At 40.7% G+C, this 25,345-nt stretch overlaps 1 protein-coding gene across 2 annotated transcripts in view; it reads right to left on the bottom strand.

Moving 5' to 3' along the window:
• Window positions 1–11,137: 11,137 nt before the first annotated feature.
• LOC109433653 (transcriptional regulator ovo) overlaps window positions 11,138–25,345 on the bottom strand; it is a 96,553-nt gene continuing 82,345 nt past the window's right edge. Inside the window, exon 5 of one of the 2 annotated variants that reach the window (XM_062844181.1) lies at window positions 11,138–19,396. In XM_062844181.1, coding sequence (XP_062700165.1) covers window positions 19,211–19,396 — 186 coding nt within the window. In that variant the 3' untranslated portion in view covers window positions 11,138–19,210. The remainder of the gene's footprint in view (window positions 19,397–25,345) is intronic. The other variant, XM_029855092.2, reaches the window with a different exon arrangement.

The following is a 25,345-nucleotide window of genomic DNA, read 5'->3' as shown; positions in this document are numbered from 1 at the left end:
GTTAAGGATGCCGAAGATCCCGCGTCGGCTATATGGAGCAAATGCCGTGAAAATTTCGATGCGTAGGTACCTCTCATGGAAGCAAATCGATGATCATGAGAAGTTCAGGACGCTCATGATGTTTGCAGGCCCGGATGTGCGGAAGGTGATTGCCAAAGTCAACTTCGTAGAATCCCCTGGACAACCGCTTATTTCGGCAAATGACACTGATGGAAACGGAGAAGCTGGACACATGTCATGCGGTTAAAGCAACAGGCAGCCTACTGTGATTTCGGTGACCAAACCGAAAACATGATTGTGGACCAAATCGTTACTACAACGAAAGATGCGAAACTGAAGCGGAAATGTTTGGAGAAGGATCTCACGCTAATTGAAGTAGTGAGTATTGGACGTACCAACAAATCAGTCAAATTCCAACTCAGCCACTGGAAGGACCAGGGACCAGCAAAATCCACTCCGAATTTGATGAACAATTTCAAGTCAGCAACGGAAGATGATTACGTACTGAAGATCAGCTTACGTACAACAACGGTCACGGTGCACTCGGTATGAAGGACGACATAGTTCCAACGATCCTTCTTGTCCAGCAAGGTCATAGAAATGCAAAATGTGCGGTCAAGTTGGACACTTCGGCCGTTACTGTCTAACAAAACGGAGGAAGTTCAACAAGTCTTCATCGTCGTCAGGAATTTCACCGCCGGGCGAATCCAGACAGCCTAGAACTAGACGATTTGTTCGCAACATAGACAGCACCATCGAGAGGCCAGCAGAAACATCAACGTATGAAATCTTCGACCTATTCCATCTTATAGGAGTCCATAGGAGGTCACACCGTGAAGTTCGTAGTCGATGCCGGAGCTGCTGAGGACGTTTTATCTGAAAACGACTGGATTACGCTGAAACAAGCAGGATTTGAAGCATACTCAGTACGGAAGACGTTCAACGCAGACGGTTTCAGGACTCCACTCAAAGTTCTTGGCTAGATCGTGACAGAGCTTGTTTGTGGAAACAGGCAGGCTGATACAATCTTGTACGTAATCGCCAAAGGTAAGTGTTCGCAACTGTCCGGTAATACCGCTGTTAAACTGGGCATTATCAAGTATCTACAGTCCATGGAAAATCGTACGTTTCCGAATGTTGTAGGTAAGCAATGATTTTCATATTCTTGTCCTATCAAACATACTGAATAAAAAACCCAGATTTATCCACCTAGTGGTGATAGTGCCTTTCTCGTCGAATATGTACTCTATGTACAATCTTGCCTTAGAGTCAGTGATCAGCCCCAAATCTCTGTGCTTTGGTAATGGACGAGAAGGGGGAAATGCTCATAACAGCGATCTGGGACTGTACCACCTACGAATTTCTGAATTTTTGAAAATCAAGAATTTTATCAAGGTCATCATCGAATTGGGGCACTTATTCCGACGTTATATTCAACGTATGGGCAGAGCTGAAAGTATCAGTCCTTTCAGTTGACTGCTTGACCACCTTCACTGGAGGCTGATTCGTACCAAGATGACAATTACTAGCCAGGATTAAACTTTTTCCACAGAACACTTTGACAAAGTTTTATCTGCACATTTTATGCTATATTTTATTATCATTGGTTGCAAAATTCATGTAAAATTTGTAATGTAGTAATTTGAATTGCCAATGCTGTATCACATTCAAATATCAACCACATTACAGAGCTCGCCCTCCAGCCGCATCAAAATTTTGCGTAGTAATTTTAGACGCAAACAAAGATTTAAAAGAATGTTCCGGGCAGACGCGCTTAAATTTTAATTTTTCCATACAACGTTGATCCATCCTACTGTAAATTTACGTCTCAGGAATCTAAAATGGTGTGATTTGATGAGATCGCTTTAGTTTTTTTAGGTTTTTGGTTCTCTTACAAATATCTATCACTTGCATTCATTTAGTTCACTTTCGTAATTTCGCTAAAGCACCCAACGCTGCTTCTGCAACACCACCGGTAGCCTCTTATGTAATCTGAGTATATTTTGTATTGCTTACGAGACCCCCGGAAATGATTCCGTAACACTACCGGTATATTCAAATGTGATTTGAGTTTATGAAAACTGTTAATCAGGTTACCCGGAACTAAAAACACTACCGGTAGTAACTTCTGCGGACTGTGCCTATTTTCTTATCATCCATGCATCAGGTTACTGACAAAAAAGCGCTTTGTTGTACCGCAAGCATGGGTTTGATTCACATTTATGTATGTCCACTTCCAGTGGGACACCCTTAACTGGTTCCGGAAAATTTACATGGTTCATTTTTACATTTGACCAATTTCGGCGGGACACCTGAAACCAGTTGTGGAATACTATCGGTGGTCTCTAACGTAATCTGAGCTGGTTTTCTTGAAAACCTTTCATCAGCTTATCGAAAAAACCGCGGTTTGATGAAACCCATGCATGGAGTTGGGTTCCCTTCTACATTTGACCACTTCCAGAGGAACACCGGGAACCGATTCCGGGACACTACTAGTTTTCCCAAGCATGATCTGAGATATTTTTTCTTGGTAACCGTTCATCAGGATACCTGAAAGGCCATTTGATGTGTCGCGAATATTTTTTTGGTTCTCTTTTACATTCGGCTACTTTCAGCGAGATACCTCAAATCGATTCCGGAACACTAGTAGTTTCTAATGTGGGCATAGCTTATTTTCTTGCTGATCGTACAAGTTATCGAAGAGGCCATGATTTGGTGTGTCGCATGTATGAATTAGGCCACTTCGGGCGGGACACCAGGAACCGGTTCCGGAATACTACCGGTTCAGATATGATCTGAGACTATTTTCCTGCTAACCGTTCCTCAGGTTATAGGAAAAGCGGCGATTTGATGTGTCGCATGCATAGGTTTGGTTCACTTTTATATTTGGCCACTTCCGGTGAGACACCCGGAACCGGTTCTGCAACACTACCGGTACAGATATAGTCTGCGACTATTTTCCTATTTATCGTTCATCATGTTATAGAAAAAGCTGCGATTTTATGTGTCGCATGCATGGGTTTGGTTCACTTTTATATTTGGTCACTTCCGGTGGGATACCCGGAACCGGTTCCGGAACACTACCGGATCAGATATGGTCTGAGACTATTTTCCTGTTAACCATTCATCAGGTTACATAAAAAGCGGTGATTTGATGTGTCGTATACATGGGTTTGTTTCACTTTTGCATTTGGCCACTTACAGTGGGACACCCGGAACCGGTTCTGGAACACAACCGGTTCAGATATAATCTGCGACTATTTTCCTGCTTACCGTTCGTCAGATAATCGAAAATGCCGTGGTTAGATGGGTCGCATGCATGGGTTTGTTGCAATTTCATATCTGGCCCCTTCCTGGGGTACCGGTCCGGAACACCTAAATGGTCATAACTCCGGGACGGCTGGACCGATTCAAACCATTTTTAATAGGAAACAATGGGACAATATTCCGCGTCGATTGAAAACAAAAGCGTTGAAATCGGATGATATTTACTATCCAAAAGTGAGGTGACATTTTTGTACACATACACACATACACACGCACACACATACATACACACAGACATCATCTCAACTCGTCGAGCTGAGTCGATTGGTATATAAGACTTGGGCCTCCGGGGGTTCTATCAAAATTTCATTTTTGGAGTGAACATATAGCCTTTCGGTACACCTTGGTGTACGAGAAAGGCAAAAATATAAAATCTGAGCCAAAACCACTTTTATTATTTATTACGGCGTGTGCCAATGATAGGACCCCTGTACCAGTTATGGACATATTTGTTAATTTCGGTTCCACTTCGCACTATTTACATGCATTCCTTATGGGATTTGCCATAACTGGTACACCACAGACAAACAGACGTAACTCTTCTCTCTCTCTCTTCTTGGCGTAACGTCCTCAATGGGACAAAGCCTGCTTCTCAGCTTAGTGTTCTATGAGCACTTCCACAGTTATTAACTGAGAGCTTCCTCTGCCAATGACCATTTTGCATGTGTATATCGTGTGGCAGGCACGAAGATACTCTATGCCCAAGGAAGTCAAGGAAATTTCCTTTACGAAAAGATCCTGGACCGACCGGGAATCGAACCCGTCACCCTCAGCATGGTCATGCTGAATACCCGTGCGTTTACCGCCTCGGCTATATGGGACGTAACTCTTATAGGAAATTAATCAAAAACTTTTGCCCGGTGTCATTTTCATGAGCACACTGCCACCTGTTGGTAGAACCGCGCACGACACTGTCAGCCATGATGGATTTCGATTTGACGTTTTGCTGACACGCACACTACTACACAAATTGCCTGTAATTTTTGTTTGCATCATTCAGCAACGTGTACACTGGCAAACGTCAAAGCGATCGAATACTAGCGCATCTGGTGGAACGACCGCGCAATTCAAATTACATTTGAATTGATCGTTAAATGCATGTGCCAAGCCGTTTTGAAGAGTGTTACGTCTGTTTGTCTGTGGGTACACTATGGCGAAATATGGTGTAAGGAAGCTAACATTTTAAGGAAAATTATTTTTTTCTATCATAATTTGAGCAAAATGGGAAGTTTGAATGAGTGCTATCATATTTTATGAACGGGATCTTTCGTTCCCTTTTTTCTTGTTGATTTGCATCGTTAAATGTTGAAAATCAACTATGGCGGTACTATAGCCATAACTGGTACACTGAGCCTACCTTCATTTCCCCACTCGGATTGATGATATACAAAAGATTAATGCTTGGTTTCTCAGCTGCTTCCGAATTGTTCCAAAAAGAAATGGAAACAATTTTTGCAAACTTGTCATGTCTAATCATCTTCATCGATGATATTCTCATCCCGGCCAAAACTGAAGAAGAATTGTTGTCCAGAAAACGTAACTAGTACATGAACGAACAGCTTCAAAAATACAACATTCTTGTTAACCCGGAAAAAGTGGAAACCAACGTCACTAGCCTGGTCTTCTTGGGGTATCACATCTCAGGGAAAGGAATCTCAGTCACTCAGGGAAAACTAGATGGTCAAACTGATGGCAATATTTGCCAGAAAACCATTCCCCAGAAAGTACCATTTCCCAGAAATTTTCCAAAGCTCTCAATCCAGTGTTCCCAATCTAATGATAATTTAAAACATTCTTAATGAAAAATAAATCGTGTTTTTTATTTGTTTGGGATCGATTAGCCCACGACAACGATTGCGAAAATATGAAATGTTTTTGTTCAGATTTATATGCGAAAGTTAAATAAATTATTTGAACTGATGTAAGAGCAAACAAGAAATGGTTTTAGAGTAACTTTGAAAGAAAAGCCTATAGTTTGAAGAAGAACAAATCACTCTGAAACAAAAAAATTGATGTGAACTCAAACCTTTCAAACTTCACAATACATTAAATCTTTTTTATAATTTAATTTTTTTATTGATGTGCGCAATTTCAATTAAAACATTTCCTTAAATTGGCCATGTGGACAAGTCCAATTCATCAAATATGATTTTGACGGAATTTGATCAATACTCATCAAAGATCTTCAATACATAGGATATTCTTTCCAGCTTTTACTAATATGCAATTTTTGTCTTTACTTATATTTTTCAAAGATTCCCTTCTTTCAATTGAAAGTTATTTTTAAAGCTTATTTATGACAATAACTACATATAACATGATCACTTTAAATCATAACTTTTGTGTCAACAGGAAAATCACCCGGAATTGTTGATCACACACTTAAGTCAATCGAATACCATAAACAAAAACCTTTTGGAGCAACGAGTAAAATATACAGAAATGGTAACTTAAGGCGAAACTGGAAGCATTTCCTCACTTTTTGGTTTTTGATTTTTTATTAAATAACGAAGCAATATTTCCAAAATCGGTTTTCGTGCACATGTAGAGTATAGATCAAGGTATCTTCTGAATTTTTTTTGTAGTGGAAAATGTTTTTCGTTTTTGCAAAAAACATTTTTGAACAAAATTTCACAAAAAAATGGTTTCTGCAGAAATGGAAAACATTTTCCAACTCAAAAAAAATACAGAAGATACCTTGATCCATACTCTACATGTGCACGAAAACCGATTTCGAAAATATTGTTTCGTCATTTAATAAAAAATCAAAAACCGAAAAAATGAGAAAATGCTTCCAGTTTCGCCTTAAGTGACGGTTTTACCTATACCATTAGCCTGACTGGCACTGCCCGAAAGCCATTACCCCCAATATTACAAGCTTGAATGTACCATTAGGCTGAATATCACTTGATCAAATGCTATAAAAAGCTTGTTCTTGAGGAAATAAATTCTAATAATTCCAGTTTTTTCCTTCTTTTAATCATCTGCTGTTCTTTCTAGATGAACTTAGTTTATTTGCGACATTTCTAACCAATATATTTATCATGGTGGTTGTAACATGTTAGCACAGACAAACAGACGTAACACCTTGAACGATTTTCATGGAAATCCATCGCCCAGTTCACACTACCATCACCTGGTGGAAAAGTTGCAAGAATCACTGTGTTGTGCAATATCGTCAACAGAAGGCGCTAGTATGAAACGTCAAACGCATAGAAAAACGATGTGCACGCCTCTGGTTGTGAAAGCCACAACTATGAAGTTTTAAAATGATCGTTTAAAGCGTGGTCGATGTAAATTACGCAAGTGTTACGTCTGTTTGTCTGTGATGTTAGCTTAACATATTTGGGCTTATGGTATTACAGTTAATGGAGCTCCGGCTACTGTAATAGAATCTTAATATCAATGGTGTTAGGACATTCGGCTGAAGGCCGTTGGGTCGAATGTCATTTGGTCGAAGTTCTTTAGGTCAAAAAGTTATTTTGCCGAATGGCAATATTTTTTTTCATTTTCTCTTTTTTGCTGTTAAAATAATTGCTGAAGTTGGAGCTACTGTATTTATACCCATGAATCTTTCCTTCTTTAACAATAATCGGATTAAAGATCTGTTATTTTTTTTCTCAATAATTAACTATTAGTTCCGCAATACCAATATTGCTTTATGGTTCTAACATAATCAACAATTTATGCCAAAAACTAATCTTGCAATGAAACTAGAAAGAACAGCCTGTGTTTAGAAGAAGGAAAATTCACTATTTGAGCTAGAGAGAGTAGTTTCGTTGTAGAAAAATTGCTTTTTGCACCGAAACCGTTGATGTTCAACTAGTGAATTTTGCCTTCTTTTAAACATAGGCTGTTCTTCTTAGTTAGTAAGACTAGATTTTTACATTGATTGTTGTTAACGGTAAAACAATAAGGCAAAATTAATATTGTAGAAGTATCAGTTTTTTTATTGAAAAACCGAACAAATTTAAGAAACCGTTCCGTCTCCTGTTCCACAATCACTGAGTTGCAATTCTCTATCATCATTTTATATCCATTGACCATTCGGCCTAATTGACCAATCCAACTTCCTGTGTGGTAGTGGTTTGTGTTCAGATTTCCCGTGTTAATCTATCTGTAAGAACTTTGAAAACATCTTTTGTTCTCTCGTATATGGATAGGTTTGCAGTAGCCAGTAGGTTTCGTGAGACTTTTTTTGGACAACTCAATGGACTTCGGTCAACAGTATTTTCACCATACCAGATGTTTGTGGACCTATACACTTATAGCCTAGTTACATCAAAGTCTCGTGCTTAGGATCATATAGGCGTATCTGCAATGATCGATTTCTCTTCATTGATTTTCTCTTTGCTTAATAACTACCGGTGAATCATTTCCAGTGGTTTTCGTTGTTCTATCCCTTATCGAAACAAACCAAGATCATCCTAGCACTGAACATATTGAATTATTGTAAAGAGCTGACTACATTTTTTATGTTTTTTTTTACTTATTCGTTTATTTGGAAGGCTCGGGCGCCTCATGGGCATAACTGAGCCGAAATCATTTGTTGTTTTTTTTTTACAGTATATTTTACATTTTACAATATTTACTGCCTTAATGCTATGTTAGTTTGGGAAGCCGAAGTACTCGCGGCTGTTTCGAGGTTAGGGATATAAAAAAAAATAATTGAGAAGGAGGGATTTAGGGGTCTTGAACTAAATTATTTGCTAACTTATACTAAAAACATTGACGGGACATTTTTTTTATGTTAATGAACTAAAATATATCCACCAAATTCTCACAATCACATCTTTAGTTTCAATTAATTCTTAGAAAATGGAGAAAATTCTTTTTTGCCCGAAAGTACCATTTGCCAGAGTTAACCAATCCCCAGAATTTAATATTTAATAATAAATTCTGGGGATTGGTACATTCTGGCGAACGGTTTTCTGGCAAATATCGCACAATCATGTTCAATAGCCTAGTCTACGGAAGAAATAACTACAGCAAAGATACCGATTGCGTTTTAGTATCGGTACCAAACACGCTCCCAATTTCAAGAACAGATTTGGCAAATCGGCTCAAGATATATTGAAATAGTTATTCAAACTTCCATGGCGGCCAAACTAACAATTACCAAGCTAAGAGAAATTTTTGCTCGATTTGGATTTCCTGTATGTATGTATCGACGTTGTGGTACATTTTCTTCACGATGGCGCTAAAATCGACTCTGACCACTGGACACTTAGTGGTGGTCAAACTCCGTCAAAAACTTTCTTGTTGATGACGGTACGATACTGGTAATCGCCACGGTACAACCTTGAGCGACTGAAGCAACCGGATGTCGCCTCAGCATACGCGCTGAATCTTGAGGCATCTCGAGGGTGAGCTCGAAAGGCCCCCTCTATGTTACCCGACGTCTCCACTAAGACGGAAATGTCTTATTGCCTTTTTTTTTTTCTGGACAGATGTGTCTTGGCAGAAATGTTCTCTCGTCGTTTGCATGAAGAGCAGCGGTGTTGATCATTGCTGTTAGGTTTTCTCTTTCTGGCAGCAAAATGGCAAGACATTTCTGTCTAGTGGAGACGTGGGGTAAATGACTGCTGGAGTACAATAAAAGCAACCATCAACTGTGCAGCTGAGCCGTGCGATTCTGCAGATGCAAAATGCAGCGCGGGCGGTAATGCTGCAGCATGAAACCCGACAGAATGATACAGACAGAAGCGGGAGGAGCCTACCTCCTCCGGGAGAAACATCGCCGCTTAGATGAAGCGGAATGCGAGGAAATGTAATTGCTATGCCGTTCTCATTATACACATAAGTTCTACCAAAAGCTCAGCGTATCCCGCAAAGGCTTCGTGCTGCAAGCCGAAATCAATGTGCAGCGATGTGGACGAGAGCGTCCTGACGGACAAACGTGAAGTGATTGAAAAGTGGGAGCAGAACTTCGATAAGCATCTGAAAGGCGAAGAGAATGTAAGGCCCGGGGGATCAAGACAGATGAGGCAATGACTATGTTGGTGCAGCAGAGGACGGGAACGAGTGAACTCCAACACTGAGGGAAGTTAAGGATGCCATTCACCAGCTCAATACCAACAAAGCAACTGGTAAGGATGGTATCGCAGCTGAACTCATCTAGATGGGCCCAGAAAAGTTGGCCACCTGTCTGCATCGGCTGATAGTCAGGATCTGGGAAACCGAACAGCTACCGGAGGAGTGGAAGGAAGGGGTAATCTGCCCCATTCACAAGAAAGGCGACCATTTGGAATGTGAGAACTTCAGGGCGATCACTATTTTGAATGCTGCCTTCGAAGTGCTATCCCAGATCATCTTCCGTCGTCTATAACCTAAAACGACTGAGTTCGTGGGAAGTTATCAAGCCGACTTCATCGACGGCCGATCGACAACGGACCAGATCTTCACCGTACGGCTAATCCTGCAGAAATGCCGTGAATATCAGGTCCCAACGCAATCGCCTGTTCATCGACTTCATGGCGGCGTACGACAGATCGATCGCAAAGAGCTATGGGAAAATCATGGACGAAAACGGCTCTCCTGGGAAGCTGAGCGTGATCATGCGAGCATTGGGCGAAAGTGAGGACGAAGATCGGTAGCCATAAACTTAGTACCGTGATTTCGGGTGAAATTGATCGATGTGAGGGCAAATTTTATTTGTCAAAAATAAAGCTTTGAACTTAAAACAATTTGTACAAAATGACCACAGATCGAAAAAAGAGTGTAAAGTTCTGTGACATATGATGCACATAATTGGAGCGTGGAATATCACAGAAGTTTACATGACATATCATGTAAAAGTCATAAAATATCATGTAAACTTCCATTATATGTCATGTAATTCAGCATGACTCTGAGTGTTTACATGACATATAACACAAATTTACATGATATATCATGTAAACCATCATAACACCAAGTTTACATGACTGAAATGAAGTTTACATGACGTGTAAATCTTATTATTTTTATCTGTGACCATCATCTGGCGCAAGGGTTATTGAATGATGAGTTTACATGTTTACAGCCAATTAGTCACATATTTCTGTATTAAATTTAATATTTTCCGAAACTGCGTGATTGACGAATTTCAAAGACACTTTCAAACTTTTGTTACCGTAGCTGTATTACACATGGAATAATTATTCGAATGAATGTTTATAGCTGCCAAGTGTTCGCTAAACCCAATTTCATCATCAAAAGTTCTATAAATATTGATATTTATGCATAAAACTGTACTTTTTCTAAAGTAATGACTTGTTTAGTTTGAAAATTGCATACTTTTAGGCGTTTGCTTTATATTTGTTAAATTTAAAATTTAAATAATTAAGTATTTACTAAACTTGCAAAAGTTTTACAAAGCTTTTTGCATTCTGGGGTGGTTAAATCAGATGGAAAATTTATTTTCGGCACTTACACAGACATTTCACTGACTGATCAATTTCACCCCGAAACTAAAATTTCTGCTTTTTTGTTTAAAATGATGTTTATTGCAATAAAATGATTTACAGTAAAAGTTTCAACCTCGTTGACTGATGAAACCCGTGGTCGTACTTGTTTTAAAGCACTGAGTTTGACCAGATCGATTACTATTCAAAAATTAGAAGCCAAAAATTGTGAAAAGTGATCAATTTCACCCGAAATCACGGTACTCTGGCTTACTATTGTTGAGTAGGTATGTTTTATCCTTATTGTGATGTTATGCACTAATGTATGCATATACTGCCTATGATCGCATAACTGTCCCATATGAATAAGAAACCCAGCAAATATGGGACTGATATGCGATCATAGGCAGTATAGCTGAGCTGCGCCAACGAGGACCGCTGATGAGTCAAGAACGAAATGATCACCGCTAGGAATCGAATGCTTGACCGATACAGAGTGGAAGAGAAACAGCATTAAGAAGCGACAGCACGAAGAGAGAATGATTGCTGAAGCGTATGAGTGAGAGCATGGATCGGAACGATAAGCGGAGGTTTCCTGCCACTGGCAATGGTTCGCGGCACAAGACTGCGTCTGTGCCGGTCATGTACAATGACTGTGTGTTTCGCATAAAGCATGCATGGATTTCTTTTCTTCGTTCTTCACAAATGTCACATACGTGGAGTTTATTTTTCACAACTAACTTTGAGTTTATTTTCGTTTTATTGTTTATTTGTTGCTGTAGTAGCCATCGTCGTTCGTTTCACTACTTCATATGCGTTGTTGTCTCTGTGTTGTGGTCTCACAGGACAATAATCCACTAATACAAACAAAACAAACGATCAGATCATCATAATAATAGGTGTTGTCCTACACTGTTTGAATTTATGATTGTTTCTACACACATTCTCCGAATATATAAAAAAATGTTTGCTAGTTTTACTCTCATCGGCGTTTTTTTTTTTCATATTGTCGTTTCAAACGTTTTTGTGTTTTCTTGTTGTTCTAATAATTAATCGTATAATAGTAAGTAACTGAATAATAAATGCAACGATTGGGTTGTTGTTACTACTGTTTGTTCTTCTCTATTGTAACTTCGGGGAATTTGTCACACACACTAAAACAAAACGAGTAAAATGTCGTGTATGTGTGTGTTTGTGTGCGTTTGAGTGTGGAGGAAAGAGTATAATTTAAGGGGGGTTTCTCCCTGCGCAAATTGGAGGGATTGGTTCTTATCAAGAGGATAATTTAATGTTTAACTAACAAAAATAAAGAATCGAAAGGAATTGATTAAAGCCATAAAGTAGGTTTTTGATTTTTTTGCGGATCGCTTGCTGTCCCATCCGCGCGCCGCGGTCACTTAAGAATTAATTTAACTATACACAGAATTTTGATTTGACGGGGAGGGGTTTTGGGAAGCAAGCGTATCCTCTAGTGTAAGGAAGATGCATAAACAGAATGTTTGGAAGATCAAATTTCAGCTAAATTAAATTAATTTAGAATGGAATGTAATTTTAAGGTTATGCGAAGGAAAAACGCGAAATCGTATAAAAGGTTACTACACACTTAAATGACTAACATGTTTTCACTTTCCGAGATTCATAGAAAAAGTAGGAAAGAAGGGGGCGGGATAATACACGGAAAAATCAATGCAGCGCCGTCTCTTATCAACTTACAAACTAGATAAAAAGGTACTCATATTGTTTTTTTTTCTCTTACGCTTAGCAGTTACAAAATTGTCGCTCTGTATCTGTGTATGTGTGTGTGTCTCTGTGTGTTTTCATCTTCTGTTTCTTCATTCTTCAATGTGTTTTTTTTTTCTCTTTACACATCAATATCCTACATAAGACGTTATTTTTCCAACACCGAGAAAAAAGTGATTGCACAAAAAACCCCGATATACTTTGATTTGTTCGGTTTGAGCTTCCCGCGCCGGCCGACGGCCGCGCCACCGTCGCTGCCAAAATTATGATTTTCTTATAAGCACAATTACCATCCAGTACTGGTACTGGATGATGTAGCAGCAGGCCCCCAAATTAAGGCAGAGTGAAGAGTAAAAACCAGAACGGTGTAATTTTTGAGCCAACCAGGTTCAGGTCGGTCATTCTTGCTGCTCTTTTACGGCACACGGCGCCGAAGGCGTCGCGGGAAGAAAGTGTTTCTTCTATACATTATTCCTAACCTGGGCACGTCATTGCGTACTTACAAACATACATCCTCGCTTTTTCTCGCGCGATACAGCGTCATCGAAAGGGTGGTTTGAAATTAAAGCAAAAACAAAACTTAAGATTGGGTGAGATTTGCGGTGAATTTGAGTGGAATCGGTTTAGAGTGCTAATGTTTTGAATTGGAGCCAGGCCTCTGGCACGGCCTATATCAATGCATTGGAATCATGGTAGACAGGATGTCCTGGGCGCTAATAAATAGCACCCACTGTCAAATGCGAAAACATCAACATTTTTTTGTTTAACGTTTATTTTGGGTTGTTGATCAGTTTTTGGAATCATTTTTTTCACCTGTTATGATCACAAAACACGTCAAACTCGCTTTAATATTAATGTACGGTAAGAGCAGCATGCGATTAGTTGAATAAAGCAACCCAACAAACACGCATTGTGAATGTGATTTCGTGTATGGCTCACAACATCAAACAAAAACTGCGTTTGTTGATTACACGCTCATTTTAATTTGCACGAATATGAGTATAAGGCAGTTAGATGTTGGCTACGATATATTTCATTCATGCCAGGGGCCTGATTGGAGCAGAGAAAATAGGTAGAGAAGCGAAGAGTGTGAAGCCAAAAAAACCTTATCGAACCGTCAAACTGGTATCCTATCGAACAAAATCAACAAACCTTGACGATTGCCGCATAATTCATGATAAGCATTGCGATCATTCGAAACATTTTTTTACCAATATTTTTAAATATCAAGGATATTACTGTAAATAACATTGATTCCTTAAATTGACGAAAATTGATCCTTTTTGGTATACAATTTAGATGATTTCTTGTTAATAAATCAACAGCATAAATCATTTTCTAATGCAGTACATGAGAAAGACACTACCCTCGATAGGTGGATTAATCTGTTTTTCGGCAGTTGCCAACATCCGAGTTACGAAATCAAAACAGAAAAAGTGTTGCCGTTCAGACGGCTGTTCACTCTTCGCTTCTCTACCTATTTTCTCTGAATTGGAGCTGTCAATAAAGAGATCGCGTCTTTGCGTTCGTATCGTGGTAGGCCTTGACATGAAATGGTTTCCCGTCGAAATCAGTTGAGTTGAGAGTTGAATTCGACTGAGAATTGATTGCGATTCAACTGAGTTGCGCAAAAAGTTTTGGTCTTCCTGAAGACCACTTTGGTCTTCCTGAAGACCACTTTTGGTCTTACTGAAGACCATTTTTGGTCTTCCTGAAGACCAGTTTTGGTCTTCCTGAAGACCACTTTTGGTTTTCCTGAAGACCATTTTTGGTCTTCTTGAAGACCAGTTTAGGTCTTCCTGAAGATCAGTTTTCATCTTCCCCAATATTCTTCTTAGAAACCATTTTTAGTCTTTCTTAATACCAGTTTTGGTCTTTCTGAAGACCACTTTTGGTCTTCCTGAAGACCAGTTTTGGTCTTCCTAAAGACAACTTTTGGTCTTCCTGAAGACCAGTTTTGGTCTTCCTGAAGACCACTTTTGGTTTTCCTGAAGACCATTTTTGGTCTTCTTGAAGACCAGTTTAGGTCTTCCTGAAGATCAGTTTTCATCTTCCCCAATATTCTTCTTAGAAACCACTTTAAGTCTTTCTTAATACCAGTTTTGGTCTTCCTGAAGACCAGTTTTGGTCTTCCTGAAGACCAGTTTTGGTCTTCCTGAAGACCAGTTTTGGTCTTCCTGAAGACCAGTTTTGGTCTTCCTGAAGACCATTTTTAGTCTTCATCTTCCTGAAGACCAGTTTACGTCTTCCTGAAGACCAGTTTTGGTCTTCCTGAAGACCAGTTTTGGTCTTTTTGAAGTCCTCTTTTGGTCTTCTTGAAGACCACTTTTCGTCTTCCTGAAGACCAGTTTGGTTTTCCTGAAGACCAGTTTGGTCTTCCTGAAGACCAATTTCGGTCTTCCTGAAGACCACTTTTGGTCTTTCTGAAGACCACTTTTGGTCTTTCTGAAGACCACTTTTGGTCTTCCTGAAGACCAGTTTTGGTCTTCCTGAAGACCAGTTTTGGTCTTCCTGAAGACCAGTTTTGGTCTTCCTGAAGACCAGTTTTGGTCTTCCTGAAGACCAGTTTTGGTCTTCCTGAAGACCAGTTTTGGTCTTCCTGAAGACCAGTTTTGGTCTTCCTGAAGACCAGTTTTGGTCTTCCTGAAGACCAGTTTTGGTCTTCCTGAAGACCAGTTTTGGTCTTCCTGAAGACCAGTTTTCGTCTTCTTAAGACGTATTTTGGTCTTCCTGAGGACCAGTTTCAGTCTTCCTGAAGACCACTTTTGGTCTTTCTGAAGACCACTTTTGGTCTTCCTGAAGACCAGTTTTGGTCTTCCTGAAGACCAGTTTTGGTCTTCCTGAAGACCAGTTTTGGTCTTCCTGAAGACCAGTTTTGGTCTTCCTGAAGACCAGTTTTGGTCTTCCTGAAGACCAGTTTTGGTCTTCCTGAAGACCAGTTTTCGTCTTCCTGAAGACCAGTTTTCGTCTTCTTAAGACGTATTTTGGTCTTCCTGAGGACCAGTTTCAGTCTTCCTGAAGACCACTTTTGGTCTTCCTGAAGACCACTTTTGGTCTTCCTGAAGACCACTTTTGGTCTTCCTGAAGACCACTTTTGGTCTTCCTGAAGACCACTTTTAGTCTTCCTGAAGACCACTTTTGGTCTTCCTGAAGACAACTTTTGGTCTTCCAGAAGGCCAGTTTAGGTCTTCCAGAAGACCAGTTTAGGTCTTCCTGAAGACCAGTTTAGGTCTTCCTGAAGACTAGTTTTTGTCTTCCTGAAGACCACTCTTGGTCTTCCTGAAGACCCTTTTTGGTCTTCCTGAAGATCACTTTTGGTCTTCCTGAAGATCCATTTTGGTTTTCCTGAAGATCCGTTTTGGTTTTCCTAAAGACCACTTTTGGTCTTCCTGATGACCAGTTCTGGTCTTCCTGATGACCCGTTTTGGTCTTCCTAAAGACAACTTTTGGTCTTCCAGAAGACCAGTTCAGGTCTTCCAGAAGACCAGTTTAGGTCTTCCAGAAGACCAGTTTAGGTCTTCCAGAAGACCAGTTTAGGTCTTCCTGAAAACCAGTTTTAGTCTTCCTGAAGACCACTTTTGGTCTTCCTGAAGACAACTTTTGGTCTTCCTGAAGACCAGTTTAGGTCTTCCTGAAGGCCAGTTAAGGTCTTCCTGAAGACCAATTTTGGTCTTCCTGAAAACCACTCTTGGTCATCCTGAAGACCACTTTTGGTCTTCCTGAAGATCAGTTTAGGTCTTCCTGAAGACTACTTTTGGTCTTCCTGAAGATCCGTTTTGGTTTTCCTGAAGATCCGTTTTGGTTTTCCTAAAGACCACTTTTGGTCTTCCTGAAGACAACTTTTGGTCTTCCTGAAGACCAGTTTAGGTCTTCCTGAAGACCACTCTTGGTCTTCCTGAAGACCACTCTTGGCCTTCCTGAAGACCACTTTTGGTCTTCCTGAAGACCACTTTTGGTCTTCCTGAAGATCCGTTTTGGTTTTCCTGAAGATCCGTTTTGGTTTTCCTAAAGACCACTTTTGGTCTTCCTGAAGACCACTTTGGTCTTCCTGAAGACCAATTTAAGTCTTCCTAAAGACCACTTTAGGTCTTCCTGAAGACCATTTTTGGGCTTCCTGAAGACCACTTTTGGTCTTCCTGAATACACTTTTGGTCTTCCTGAAGACCAGTTTAGGTCTTCCTGAAGACCAGTTTAGGTATTCCTGAAGACCAGTTTAGGTCTTCTTGAAGATCCGTTTTGGTTTTCACGAAGATCCGTTTAGGTCTTCCTGAAGACCAGTTTAGGTCGAATATACGTTATGGTTTTCCTGAAGACCAGTTTAGGTCTTCCTGAAGACCACTTTTGGTCTTCCTGAAGACCACTTTTGGTCTTCCTGAAGACCACTTTTGGTCTTCCTGAAGACCACTTTTGGTCTTCCTGAAGACCAGTTTTGGTTTTCCTGAAGACCGTTTTTACTGAAGACTTAGTGAATGTCTGAATTTGATGATCGAATACAAAATGGCGCCTTAGAGGAGTTATTTTTCGTATTTGATGCCCTCAGCATTCTCATGCAGCAGGGCATATAGTCTTGGTAACTGGCCCTGCATCTGTCAGATTTGAAGGTGCTGTTGGCAGAAACAGAAACACGTGGGAGATCGTTCGAACTGTTTTCTTTGGACCGAATTCGACGTTAGACGCCGTTTTTGAACTCTTTTGGCAACTGAAAACAGAAAACAGACTTTTGTCATGTAATAGTTGATCATCCATCTCTTCGAAATCTGCCAGACGACTCAAATCGCTTCAACCAGAAATCATCCGGCAACATGCCTTCGGTGGTAGTTTGTTATACTACTGAGTAGGCCATGGGCCGCTGGTCGATGGGGATTATTATTGATTTTGTTGCAACTGTCAACTGAAGTACAACAGTGGCGACGGTCAAGAACCCCAAGGCTGTGCAAGAAAGAAGGAGAAGCTGGAGCGGAGGTCTTCTATAGTGAAAAGAACTTGAACTTTTGTTGGATGGATTGTCGCAGAGAAGGGAGACGCCAAATCTCGCCGTAGCTGGGAATAATGTCACGCCTTAAAAAGAGGAGATGCAATTCTGGTCGGAGCTGGCAATAATGTCCCGCCTCAGAGAAGGGAAACGCCAAAACGGTAGATAAATATCTGACCGAGGCTGGCATTGATGTCTTGCCTTACGGAAGGCAGGCGCCAAAGCAGAAAATCTGGCCGTAGCAAGCAGCAACACCAAAATCCGGTCGGATCTGGCAACAGTGTCTCGGCTTAGAGAAGGGAGACGCCGAAGCGGCAGATGAAAATTTGGCCGGGGTTGGAGCCTCAGATCTCATTGTGGGAGCCTCTCAGCTCCCAAGCCTGGATGTAGTTGGTGCTGTACTCACCGTCACCCTCACAAAACGAATAACCAAGTCATATCCAACGAATTCTCACCCAGAACTTAGAATCCTAAACAAAGCCACGGAATAGTGATTCGATGAATTCGATCGGACAACACAATATCCATAGCCCCTTTACCAGTTGTTGAAGTTGGCCACTCTACCATGTTTGGCCCCCACCTTAGGGGGGCCAAACTTAGCAGAGGGGCCAATTTTAACCAGATTCTAGATTTTCACCTAACCTAACCTCACTTCCAGAACAAACCGCCCCTGTTCGAACGCTGTACCTGTTACCGATCGCTCGCTAATCATTCACGCTCTAGATCTCACACATACCAATTCACGCTCCACGAAACGTCATCTACGTTCCGTCCTCCTCAATGATTGCTGCTTCCGTCCAGTAGCTCACTCTGCGTTCCATTGCGTTCCAATCCTCTTAGTTTAACATCTATTCAGACTTTTGAATTCTTGTAAATTTCCTCCGTGTTTGTGCGTCCTGTTGGTTGGTTGAGTGTATGCATGTGTGTGAGTGTCTGAGTTCTTCCCGCTGCTGTCCAATCTTTTCCGCAACCCTAAATTTTCTCATTACTTAGTCGAACGAAAACAGAAAAACGAAACAGAATTTCCTCTCGCACTTTTCCACTTTCTATATTTTCACTTTTTCGCATTTTTTCTAATAAAAAATTTCTCAAAATGCAGTTGTAGATCAAATCAGTAAAAAAATGAAAACAAAAAATCATCGCGAAATGCCGCCGACACAGCAGGCCACTTCTCCTCTCTTCGTCCTAATTACAAACGCGCGTGCACTTTCAAAATGCTTGGAAAATTCAAAAAAAAAAAAAACTAAACAAAAGTAAATTAAAATAATACAGTTTTACCCTACAAACTAAAAGAAAGCCTTCGCGCATTTCAATCCCTCCCATCTTCCTCGCCTTCTCGCCCTTTCGCCTATTCCTACGAGATGATACACACGCCTTAACTCCTAACGTCCTCTCTCTCTTACAGCCTACTACTCTATTGTTCTATTGTTTCGTCCCGATCGATCGCGTGGTCGGTCGATCGAACGTGGCGTAGCGCTACCCCCGCCGACGTCGCCGTCGCCACCACCTTCGGGTCGAAACTCTCCTCCTGGTTTAGTTAGTAAGGTAGTATAAAATAATATTGCAGCAAATAAATAATTGTTAGTTAGTATCCAACGATCTCTTATCCGTTCCGCTCATTTGTAGGTGTCGCCACCGTTCCCTCTCGTGTTCCGGCGCTACCGCGCCGCGCCACGTCCCGTCGCCATCTTTGTTGTGTCTTTTTGATTCTCTCTCTACTGGTGTGCAGGGGTGTGTGTGTTGAGTGTTTGAGTGTCATCTCTTGAGTGGTACTCACTGTAGTGAATCAGTTCTGCACCGGCATCGGGAACGACCCCAGCAGGTTGTTGGCGAACTGCGAGTTGGTGAACTTGAAGTGGCGCTTGTCGTAGAACTTGAGCAGGGCGGGCGAGTAGGGGTGTTTTTCCTTGAGGTGCAGGTAGTGGACCTCGGGTTCGTTGGTCGTGTGGCCGCACTCCTCGCACACGTACATCTGTTAAGGATGGGGGAGAAAGAGGGAGTTAGAATTGTTGGAAAAAGAGGCAAAACACAATATGAATTCTATGATTTGGACAAGTTGGCCAAATGTGACCAATAGAGCGAGGGCCACTCCAAATGATTTCCAATAAACTTTCTTGGCAAAATCATGAAATTTGATACGCAGCAAACTTATCTTTGAAGTTGATTGAAAAGTGGCCACTTTTAATTGGAATGGCCAAGAGTGGCCAATCATCACAAAAGCGTGGCCATTCCTATAACAACTTTGAAAAGCCCTTCAATCTATTTCTTTGGCAACTCTGTAAAGTTTGATTCGTCCCGAAATGTTCCTTGCAATAATGTTGAGATCACAGCTCGAAGTGGCCAACATTGGCCAATGCCGCAAACTAGTCATTTTTTGTTGAAGATTACGAATCGCCTTTAAAAATGACCCAAATCTCAAGAGCGGCCAAACATTTGAAATTTCACTGAAGTGGAAGGAAAAATGGTCACTTCCAATTGGAAGCACTGATAGTGGCAAATAAACAATAAAAAGTGGCCATTCTAGTAAAAAAATCCTAAAAGTTGAAAGACTTCAATGGCAGCAGACTCTTCTATGGCAACTTTGAATGTTTGAGTGATCGCAAGCTGTGCTGTTTAAGTAAAGTTGTGGTCACAGCTTCAAGTTGCCAAAAGTGGCCACTAGAGTCACTTAAACAAATGGCAATTTCCATTGCTGGTTACAAATCACAGCTGGCAATGGCCTAAATCTGAAGAGTGTCTATTGTGGCTAAAAGAACTCTCAAAATTCCTTTGAAGTTGTAAAAAAATGATCACTAAGTAAGGACCAAAAGTGGCAAATCATCGCCAGAAGTGACCATTCTGACAAAAGCACTGACAAAACACTTTTGTGGCAAGTTGTGCTTTGAAGATATGTTGTGATCATAGCTAGAAATACGGAGATATAACCAAGTTGGTCAAAAATGGCCACTCAAAATCTTTTGGTTCTTTGGTGAGATCCTAAAATTTGATACGTTCAAAGCTAGACCTAGAAGTATAGTGAAAAGTAGCCATTCATTACGCTTCTGTAAAAACTTTAAGAGGATGTGAGCTTTGACGTCAAGTAATGCTCCTAGCTTGAAGTGGTCAATGTCAAAAGCCAGACTTAAGAAAGAGTTAATTGAGCAAACGATAATTCCCGTTGGAGCCTAAATCTCAGAAGTACCTATTGTGGCCAAAAACCTCTCGAAATTTCTTTGTAATGGTATGAAAAGTGGGTACTATTGTTTGAAAGAACCAAAAGTGGCAAATTGCCACTAAATGGCCATTCCTACAAAAACTCTGAAAAGCACTCCAATACACTTATGTGCTTTACTATTACTTTAGAGCTTTTAGTAGAACTTGTTACTTCAGACTCTAGTTTAATTTAAAAACACTTCACTAATACTTTACTTTTGCAAAAGAAAATAAAAAATGAATAACTCTTTTAAAGAAAAACTAGAAAGGACGAGCAAATTCCTTTTAATTCTACTACTGTGCTTATCTTCGGACAGATAGGCCTATTTCGTCTGTGACTTACAGACTTCTTCAGTGTCAAGTGCTCGACACTTATGTGGCAAATTTCGCAAGCAGTGCTTTGAAGCCATGTAGTGATCATAGCTGGAACTACTGAGCTTTGGTCAAATGTGGCCATATTGTGGCCAGAGCCACTCAAAATACTTTCTCAAGTCACAAGACACAAGCTTGAAGTCGAATAAAAAGTGTTCATTTTTAACCCTCGAGCGATCGCGCTGTTGTATTTTGTACAACACGTTGAAAAAATCTCGCTTTTTGTACTCAGCATTAGCGTGACGCTGACGCAGGTAGCCAACCGCGCAAGTTACGGAAGGTCAAAATAACCAATCGTATCTAAAAGCCCTCCAATACACTTCAATAACAACTTGATAAATGTGTTGTGAAGTCAAAGTGTGATCACAACTTGAATGGCCAAAAGTGACCAACGTCGCAAGCTAGACTTTGCCTCTAGGGATGTTCGAAAAAGTGAAGTGGCCATGAGTGGCAAATGTGGCCAAATGACTCGAAATTTCTTTGAAGTTGTATGGAAAGCGGAATGCTCAAAAGTGAACAATCATCGCTTAAAGTGTGGCCATTCCGACAAAAACTCTGAAAGGCGTTTCAATACACTTCTGTGGCAGTTTTATGGCGTTTGACTTGCTACAAGCTGTACTTTGAAGTCATGTTGTGATCATAGCATGTTGAAGCACTGGGATTTGGCTAAATGGCCCAAAAACGGCCAAAGTGGTCAGGGACACTAAAAATGTCCTTCCGAAGTTCTTTGGCAAAATTTGACACGTCGTAAACTAGTAAAAAGTGGCTATTTCGATAAAAAATCTGGGAAGCCCTCCATTACGCTTCTGTAGCAACTTTATAACGCCACGAGCTGTGTTTTGAAGACAAGTTTTGATCACAGATTAAAGCGGCCGAAAATGGCCATTGTCGTAAGCTACATTTCAGAATCAATAAAACAAATGCCTATTTCTGTTGCTGGTAACGGTTTATGATGAAATTAGAGCTTGAAGTGGCTAAAAGTGGCCACTGTCGACTCTGAAGTCTGAAGTCAATCAAAGAAATGCCATTTTCTCTTGGAGGCTGCGGTGGCCACTTTCAATTGTATGGACCAAAAGTGACCAACCATCGCAAAGAGTGATCCCAGTGGAGGTTCCGGATCTTTTCTAAACGTCTTATACTACATTTAGAAAAGATCCTGAACCACCACTGGGGCCTGGTTCCACTGGGCTTTCAAAATGCCACTCGATGAACATCAGAGCTGAAGAGAATGTGACAATCGTCAGTTGGTGATAGAGAGCCCCTAGAAGTGGCTAATTCAAATGAAAACTCTCGCCAAGTCCTTCGAAAAGATTGTCTAATAAAATCATGCAGTTTGATTCATTGCATAACCAAGGTGACCAACGTAATCTTTCGAAATTGTGAAGCTCACTAAGCTAGACTTCAGAGTGAATGTCAATATGAGCACACTATGTTAATTTAAAAGTGGCCATAATTTGGTTTAGGTTTCGGATCGTCTCTTTGAAGTGGCTAATCGGCTAATCATTGCCAAAAGTGGCTAATTCCTATTAAGACTTTAGAAGGCCACCCCAACACACTTCTGTGGCAACTTTATAAGGTTTAATTTGTTGCAAGCTGTGCTTAGAAGAGACAAATGGTGATCATAACTTGAAGTGGCACAAAGTGGCCAAAGTCGCATGCTGAACTTGGAAGTCAGCACACTCAATTCAGATTGCTGGGATTATTGAGATTACTGAGATTCGGAAAACGATTTTCTAGAAGTCAGCTACCAAACGACACAATTCTGAGCCCACAAATCTGTTCTCAATGTGAACGAATGCCATTTTTGAGCTGAGGGTTACGGATCACCTCTAGGAATGGCTAGAATCTCAACAGTGGCTAATGGCACCTTAAAACTGAACTTTCATAAAAGTCGAATGAAAAATGACCATTTCAACAAGGAGCCTGAAGTGGCCATAAGTGGGAAAGTCACAAATCAGACTTCAAACGTATCACCTTTAGAAATAGACACAATCTCCAGAGTGGCTAATGTGGCCACTTTTAATTGGGAAGTGACAAATCATCACTGAAAGTGGCCATTGGTTGGGGGTTTAAGATCACTTCTCAATGTAGTAAAAGCACTATAATGATGCTATTCGATGAACATTTAAAAGCAGTAGAGTAGATGGTCACTCTGATATGGAAGTGGAACATCCCTAGAAATGACCGTATGAAATAAGTATTCTCGTTATGCCCTTCGGAAAGATTGTCTGACAAAATCATACAGTTTGATGCGTGGTAAGCCCAAGCTGACCAACGTGGTCTTCAGAAATCTTGTCTTGAAGCTCGACAAGCTAGACTTTAGAGTAAACGGAAAAGTGGCCACTTTGGCAACTGTAAAGTTGCCATTTTCTGTTGGAGATTCCGGATCGCCTCGAAGAATGGCTATGGCTTTTCATTCCGTAGCCTGAAAAATCGATCATAGCTAGGAGTGGCCAATTATCGCCATAAGTTGCCAATACTGTTAACATGTAAAGATTATCCAATAAACTTCTATGGCAACTGTACGTGTTAAATTTGCCGCAAGCTGAGCTATGAAGTAAGATTGTGGCCATAGCTTGGAATGATCTAAAGTAGTCAACGTCCCAAACCAAATCAGACTTCCAAGTCAACGAATTCCATATTTCATTGGAGTAACGGATCCCCTCAAAGTATGGTGTATGATCCGAATATCCAGAATGGCTAATGTGGTCTCTCGACATTTTTCGAAATTGAAAAGTGACTAAAATTCCGATAAAAGTGGCCATTCCGATTCAGTGCACTTCGATGATCAAGTTTATAAGCTTTGATTCGTTGCAAGATGTACACTGAATTCAAGTTTTGATCACAGCTGGAAGTGGCCAATGTAGCTGGCCTTCATCAGACGGATCACCTCTAGGAATGACCACAATCTCAAGAGTGGCTAATGCGGCCACTTTTAATTGTGAGAACCAAAAGTGACCAATCAGCGCAAAGAGTGGCCCCATTGTTGGTTCAAGATCATCTTTAAATGTAGTAAAAGCACTTTCAAAATGCTACTCGAAGAACATCGGAGAGCCAAAGAGAAAGTGGCCAATCTCAGCACCCCTAGAAGTGGAAATTTAAAAGACTTCAAAGAGAATGTTAATGTCACCAGTTTTGAAAATCAAGCTTCAGAGTGAACTAAAAAGTGGCTATTTTTGCTTGGAGGTTCCAGAGGAGTGGTCATAGTCTATCGTACTGTTGCCTGTAAGCTCTTGGATTCAGAAGTTGGCCACTTTCTTTCGGTGGTTAAAAAAAAAGACAATACAATAGTGGCTATTTGCAGCTGAAGTAATCAGACTCAAATATGCTTCAGCAAGTGGTCTAATCTGACAAAGCTTGATACGATAAATCAATCTTAAGAATTAATTGAAAAGTGGGCACTTTCCATTGGAGCTTTGGATGAACTTTTGTGGCAATGCTATGCATTAAAAGATCACCTCTCCTGGGAGTGGCGAAAAGTGGCTAATATTACCTAAATCTCACAAAATGCTTTCCAATATGCATGTGTGACAAAACCATGAAGTTTGATGAATCACAAACTCGACTCGAGCTCCTTCAATAGTGGCCATTTTCGGATGGATCAAGTAAACTTCAGAATCGATTGAAAAGTGGCCATTTTCAGTTGAAGGTTACAAATCATCGCTGGAAGTGCTTAAAAGTTGCCAAAACCTGCGCCTTATGTCCTCAAATGAACTTTTATGGCAAAATAAGAGATTGCAGTTCACCACTGAGAGTGGCCAAGAGTGGCCAATCTAACCTATATCTGTCAGAATGCGTTCCAACATGCATGCGTGGCAAAATCATGATGTTTGACAAGTCGCATTCTCGGTTTCGAAGCCAATGCAAAAGTGCCCATTTTCAGCTGGAGGAATCAGACTTCATTATGTCTCTGACTGGAAGTGACCAAATCTGAGTGGACAAAGACCTTGGAAACGTTGAAAATAATAGTTCAAAGTCGCTTGTTAAGTAGCCATTTTCCGATGGAGGTTGAGGACCGCTCCATGATATGATAATACAGCTTGAAGCTTTTCCGGTGTTGATTACGGTTCACCTCTAGGAATGTCCACATTCCCAAGTCATTCGCCACTAAAAGCTGGAATGCCACTACTGGTCACATTTAGATGAAGGCCTCAGATTCCAAGATATCCGCAAAACTGGCCAGTTTTACCAAAAAATGTCAAAATCCCTCTATAACTTTCTTGTTTGACAAAATCTGACCAAGACTGATTCGTAGCAAATCAGACTTGATGGTCGATGGAAAAGTGGCCATTTTCCATTGGAGGCTACGAATCATCCCTGGGAGTAGCCAGAGTGGCTCTAGTATTATACCCTCAAA

Source organism: Aedes albopictus, chromosome 1, assembly GCF_035046485.1.
Source record: "Aedes albopictus strain Foshan chromosome 1, AalbF5, whole genome shotgun sequence".
Lineage (NCBI taxonomy): Eukaryota > Metazoa > Arthropoda > Insecta > Diptera > Culicidae > Aedes > Aedes albopictus.
Note: the sequence above shows the minus strand (reverse complement) of the source record. Positions and strands in the feature narration are given on the sequence as shown.